General features: G+C 34.4%; 1 protein-coding gene across 1 annotated transcript; it reads right to left on the bottom strand.

Annotated features, from left to right (window-relative positions):
* Positions 1–1,047: 1,047 nt before the first annotated feature.
* Positions 1,048–1,966, bottom strand: LOC149550302 (antimicrobial ginkbilobin-2-like protein). Its single transcript, XM_089795066.1, has one exon. The coding sequence runs from the start codon at positions 1,964–1,966 to the stop codon at positions 1,199–1,201; it is 768 nt and encodes a 255-aa protein (XP_089651192.1). The 3' UTR covers positions 1,048–1,198.
* Between the last annotated feature and the right edge of the window lie 5,271 nt (positions 1,967–7,237).

Here is a 7,237-nt window from a genome sequence, read left to right as displayed (position 1 = left end):
AAGTGCCTTTATGTCCACAATTTTCATAAAATAAAATTAAAAGACCTTCAGCTCCCACTTTATAACCATGACTAAGTAGAGAGAGGATATGAAATGTCACGTGTAAGTGCATTATGAAAGGGAAATCTAATTGTTCTTTATCATGAAGACCAAATTTATTTTCCCTCTAAGAAATATAATATACATCATTTTTTCTTCTAAACTAGTAGAGAGTAAGGAAATAATATTGCATTTAATATCATATGTATCGGCCATGAGATAAATTTTGAATTCTCCAAATTTATTTATTTTGCGACTTTTAGACATCTTTAATAAAACTTTTTTTTAAAAATATTTTTTTCTTTATTATATTAATGTATTTTTTATATAGTAATAAAAGTATTAATTATGTTAGAGATTCAATGTAAAATTAAGTTTGATGATAGTATTGTAATGACTATAATTTGCACATAACGTAATGATAGCAAAGAGAAATGCACAATAAAAATTGATCTTTTTAAGAATTAAAAATTATTAATTTCAAATTGTTTATCAAAGATTTTTTCATAAATCATATTTCAGAAAATGGTTCTCCATATATATATATATATATATATATATATATATATACACTCAAATTATTAAAAAATACAATTCTTTATAATGTTGTTTAAGAGTGTTGCTAGTCACAAGTCTTTAATTCTTTAAAAAGAAAAATCTTGTCCAAACAATGTTAGATCAAAAATAAGAGAACAAGCAGAACTGTCAACTCTTTTCTATTTTCCAACACTGAATATTGATTTTTAAAAATATGTATAAACCAAATGTAAAACTGACCGTCTATTATGCAATCAAAGAATATAATTGTTGTAGAAAAGATGAGCATATAAAATATGATGGTATAAAATTAAATACCAATTGACAACGATAGATTTAATCACAGTAACTGAAAATTCACTTTAATCTAAATAATCTGTTACGTAACCAAACCTCAATCTACGCTTCATCAATATATGATTGAATGCTCGGAATTTTTTTAATTCATGGTAGTCTTAACAACACCTCATCTCAATTGCAAATTAGATTTTATTAAGGACATCAAACAAACAATCTACTTGTGGTATAAAACGTAAATTGTTCGGCGTGTACGCCTGCCATTATTTGTATGGTGAATCACCCCAATTAAAAGAAAGGAATTAAAAAATAACTAGTACAGAGACTAATAGAAGTGCTGGGCGAAGGGATAGAGCTCATAGCGCAGGGTGCAGCTCCCCATGAAAACCTGAGCACCGACTCTCTGGCTAGACGAGATGGAGACCTCCTCAATTCCCTTGGAAAGGCAGGCCGCGCAGTCTTTCCTGGACATGTCACGCCAGCACATCTCCATGGCATAGATGCTCACGACTTTCGAAGTCGAAGAAACAACAGCGAATGACTCCTGGGCGAACTTGATAGGACTGGCGGGGGCCCTCCTAGACAGATCCGCCAACACATTCCTAACGCCAGTGTTAAAGTGGATGTCTGTGTTGTTACTGACGTTTGCAACACCGTACCACAAGTTGGTGTCCAAAACGGAGAGAAAGGTGTAATTCTCGTAGCGAAGGAAGCAACGCTCCAGCTGAACGCGAGCGCCGATGGCGTTGGGGCAGTCGCGGCGGACGACATTCACCGCCTCCGCTGAGCAGGTCCGGCAGTCGGCGGGAGAGAGATCTGGACTGCACTGGAGGCGCCCCGACAACTGATCCGGCGTGTCCTGCCCGTAAACAGAAGCGCCGAAGCCGGCGTATGCTGCGTTCTCCGTCAGAGATTTAAAGAGCGCTTCGAGGTTGGTATCGAACTGTGAGCCGTTCGCGTACTTTACCACATTACATGCCGTGTATATGCTGCCCCCCTCGTCCGAGGACTCGGCCATTACAGCAGAGAATAGGAGAATAACCGCTAGAAACATCATCGGCACTATCTTTGATGCACTCGCTGATAAATACATTTTTGCAGAATACGAAAGAGAAGAAGAAGATATTGTAAAGCACAATGAGCAATTGGGGTTATAAATAGATTGGAAACGAGGGGAGAATGATCATGACCAGGCCATGGCTGACTTCGGCAATACACATATTATAAATCCGCGGAACCTTCGACCGCATAATTTGAACCTGTTACGTATACTTTATTATTATTAGCAGGTAGATTATGCAGGCTTGGCCGCTACCCCGTCAACATTACCTCAAAATGTTATATTATTAAAGAAGTTCGATGAGGTTAAGCTTTTTAGAGCTGAAATAGTCTACGCGGCACATGCTGAACGGATGACCCAGTCTGCAGCACAGCATTTTGTTTTGTTTTAAGACTCTTTAAAATATTCCTTTAAAATTTGTGAATATAAAGCAGTATATTTTGGTTTTGTGTTTGTTAGTCCCTGCTGTCGAATGCCGGGACTAATGTTTTAAAGTCTCTATTCTGCGTGAAAACAAAGAAATATACATTATACAGTAAGGTCGGAAGCTTATTCTCTAGTAAACTGAATTTTCTCCTCCAAATTCCCAGTTTTTACATTGGCTGATTTCCTTTATCCCTGCGATTGGCAGGTGGTGGCAATTGTGGCACGTCGTGGCAAATGGTGGTAAGACTTATGTAGAGTATTAGACATGGCCTTCGCATGTGCTTACATCGAGGGCATCGAAATGTGTTGATTTATTACCGCAAGCTGTCCTTCCAGTCGACCAAGCACGGAATCGTCATTCAGGTATCTAGACGCGAAAAGTTCCATTTCTACTAAGGATTCAGGGGTATTGTTCTTTACTGAAAAAAAAAAAAAAGATGTCGTCTTCCATCACAATTTCATGAATCATTATCCGGTATTGTAGTTTAACCTAACGTGTATTATAATGATATCTAATCATAGGCAATTTTATATCCTTATAAAATATTCACACGATGGCTACACTAGGAATTTTGTAGAGCTTGCAACGAAGGAATACAATGTTTCTTAGAGGTTTATGGGGTTTAATATGCGATCTTGTATTTCGTGACAATTATGGGACTCGTTCATATTTTCACTTCTCTAATCTCTTTACTTTGTTGTCATTTACATTGGTAGTGCCATACTTTACCTCAACGTTGTTCAACTTAGCTTCTCTTTAGACATTTGCGTCCAACTTAACCTATCTGGTAGGGGAGCTTGATTGCCCCTTTTATAGATATGCGCTTAGTGAGTTATGGGGAGGTCAATTGGTCATTCTAGAGAATTTCCCCCTCAAGCGACTAGGATTGGGTGAATCGGAGATAAGTTGGCTTGTACGTTATCCATCAAGATCCTCTCTAGATTAGTAGGTTGGTGTGAAAATCTTCTTGGAGAGTTAATTCAAATAGCCATAAGATAGATATATGAACCTGTCAATGGGACAATGCACTTGTTGCTGAAAATCTGAGTACTGATAATTAGGTTATGCTTAATCTATTTACAGATTTCATTGCAACTTGTTAAATTTTAGAATAGTGTAAAAATGTTTTTCTTTGTGTATCTTGAAATAGTTTATGTTCTATAAGTGACATAGGTTATGAATAACTCAAGACACTGTCTTGGTCACAATTTTTCTTATTAGCTAATAATAATTTAACCATGGTTCTAAATCTTCTCTTGGGAAGGCTTAAGTTTCGTGAATTGCACTTTTGTTTTTGGTTTCTTAATGAACCTTACTTACACCTTTTTAAATTTGTTGAATAGAATTCAATATTCTTTGTTCATACAAATGTAAATATGATGTTAATATTTTACTATGTTGATTATATTTTCTATTCCACCACATATAGTTCAAATGTCTTGGACTTATGCAACAATTGAATTCTAGGGACAAAAAATTTGGCTGCATTATCATTCATGGATCTGAATCATATTACTACATATGATTCAATTTCGCCAAGCACTCTGCAAGACAAGGCTGTGAGGGGTGATTTCTTATAGCACACTTAGATAATCTTTTAAGAAAGCTCCATATGGTCTACTTATTGTCAATGTTGGAATAATTATAAGAGGTTTGATCCTTCTTTTTGTGCATCTGGCTTTTATGTTGGTTTCATAGGGTTTAATCAAGTGTAGACTTTCTTGGTAAGATGGAAAGGCTCAGAGACTCCAAATAAAAAATCATTTTTTCATTTTACATTTTAGTTGTGATTGTTGACTCAATTTAACTGAGACATTGTAATATTTCACATGATTTAGAACTAAATTGAATCAATGGATCCAGTAGTTATCTATTTTCTAAATTCCATTAATTTAGATTTTAAATTCAATAGCCTCGTATTGTTGAACAATGACAACCCCACTAACCATTTTTTAACCAAATCAATTATCATCAAAACTATACAGTTTGTCCTACTCCTATATCTTCGAGAGGGGTTGAAGTTGTGTGCAACCTTTGTATTAAATATATTTTATGATAAATTTAAATATAACTAGATTAGTATTAAAATTAAATTTTATGAAAAATATATTTTTTTCTTATAATTATACATTTACATGTCTTTTTTTAATAAAAATAAAGGAACAAACATATGAAAATCTAGTTCAAGTGATTACCATACCATACTACTAATCTTATTAAGTAATAATATTGTTGAGTGGACCTTATATAGTATGACTAAGAAGGAAAAAATATAATGATATTGTATTGTAAAATTAATACTATGTTTTTATCATAAACAAAATACTTTAAAACATTTGATCTATCATCACACTTTTAGAATGCATGGCTCATTATCTGATGATTAGTGGATCACAACAAATATTAAATGCATGATGCCACCTACACACCTCAATTAATGGAATAATAGCTATTTTTATTATTTTTCTATGCATGATGCCACCTACACACCTCAATTAATGGAATAATAGCTATTTTTATTATTTTTCTATGCATGATGCCACCTACACACCTCAATTAATGGAATAACAACTATTTTTATTATTTTTCTATTTACGCCACCTATGAAATTCCTCTTTTCTCCTTTTTCCTTTATTTTATTTTTAAATTATTTTTCCTTCCATTTTCGTCACTTTCTCTCTCCTCCACAAATTTATTTATTTATTTATTTTTTTTCATAATTTAATTTTCCCACGCAAGATGCTCCTGCATCAGACTCCCTTGGTAGATAGAAAAGTGTGTCCCACACTTTGATGTCAAAAGAAAGATATAGTACCATTTTCATCTTCACCACAAGCTTCCACCTCAATAGGGACAAGAAAACCAACATGCAAATCTTCCACATTTTTTTTTCTGCTGATGCATGATGCTCCTGCATCCGACTCCCATGGTAGAAATTTTTTTTGTGAATATGGAGTCACAAAATAAAGTAGCCATTGTTGACATAATTTTTTTCCTCTTCCTCCAACACATAGCTGGAACAAGTATCCGATGGTAAAATTTCTCCGTTGCAATGAACTCTATCCAAGCATAAATCTCATCCTCATTCAATTTTGTTGAATTAATCACACCTGTAATAAATCCAGCAGCACCATACCAATCTTCCTTTGCATACCACACATGACTAACAAGATCCTCATGCAAAAAATCATCAATATCTTTTAAACTCATATCAAAGACAACATCCCATGATTCATAAGAATTTACGTGTTTGAGATCTTCATCTTTGCTTGCCTCTTTTATGTCATCAACAATGCATGTAACTACTCCACTTGCTTGATCTCCAACTAAGGCACTATACTTATCCTCCATTGCTGCAATCTTCAAATCATCTTGATCTACTTCAGGTTCGTAAGTCTTGTCATCTTTATGCTCTTCCTCTTCTCGTTCATCTTCTTCAACTTTAGGTTCGCAAATGATTTCCTCTTCATCTGCTTGCTCTTCCACTAGATCATCTTTCTTTTCCACATCCAAGGAATTATCAACATCACTTTTCTGGTGACATGCTTTTTGTTTCCGCAACTCAGCTTCTAATTCATTCACTTGATTCTGCAAATCAACTAGCAATGATTGTTGATTTCTTGCTCTAAATTTCTCAAGTCGAGAAATCCTCAGAATCCATCCAATCACAAAAGTCATCTTCTTCTTTCTCTTCTCCATAATCAAGTCTTTAGAAGACAAATCTCATGCAACACAAGAACCTTGTGCAAACTGCCTCACAGTCGGCGATCTATCTACACAATCAAGAACTTCTTGACAAACTTCAACCAACTCAAGGTCCTGGTGCAAACTACCTCACGTTTGGTGCTCTATCTGCACTCTCAGGAACTCCTGCTCTGATACCACTTGATGATGGGCCACACCACCCATACCAACTCACAACCAAAAATGCAATAATATGGAGACAAGAGAGATGAAAAAATGCTTCATAAAACTTCCATTAGAAGAGCTTCCATTTCTTGAACTTCCATTACAAATGATAATAGGCATTTCTTAAATAGGCACTTACCACCCAAGGCATGATTTATCCACAACATTCTAGAATCTCCACAACCTTCTACAATATCTACAACCTTCTATAATTTCCACCTAAATACAACTAAGCACCACTATGTGGCCCAATTAGAAAATTACATTTCTTTTGTGGATCACAACAATATTTCTATGCATGATGCCACCTACACACCTCAATTAATGGAATAACAACTATTTTTATTATTTTTCTATTTACGCCACCTATGAAATTCCTCTTTTCTCCTTTTTCCCTTATTTTATTTTTAAATTATTTTTCCTTCTATTTTCGTCACTTTCTCTCTCCTCCACAATTTTTTTTTTTTTGTTTTTTCATAATTTAATTTTCCCATGCAAGATGCTCCTGCATCAATTGACTAAGGTGCAAGAAATTACTGCATTTCAATCATTGCATGACAACATGCCTCTAATTATGCAAAAATGTTTAGTGTATTATATGAAGATCATAAGTTATGTTGTTCCAAAATTATATTTGTGTCAAACCATTGTGTGCAATTGGATTCTTTACCATTTCTTGTAAAGATGTACTCTCAATATACTCCAAAAAAATACATAGAGGTGCTAATGAAAAACAAATACAAGTCTCTCATATGATATAGCTTGATAATGTGCATGTTGACTAAAGAGTTACAAACATGAAGCCATAAATACTCCAAAAACTCAAAACTCAATGAACTCTAAAGTCATTATAATTATGTCTAAGAATTAGAAGACTCCCAAAGTACATTGAAGTGGTTGTTCTAAGGATCGTATAGCTATTGTCAATGCTTACAACATACAATGAAGTTAGTGTTTATACTCCAATA

This window comes from Cupressus sempervirens, chromosome 7 (assembly GCF_028749045.1).
Source record: "Cupressus sempervirens isolate cs-2001-9-10 chromosome 7, ASM2874904v1, whole genome shotgun sequence".
Taxonomy (NCBI): Eukaryota; Viridiplantae; Streptophyta; class Pinopsida; order Cupressales; family Cupressaceae; genus Cupressus; species Cupressus sempervirens.
This window is presented reverse-complemented; position numbering and strand designations above follow the sequence as displayed.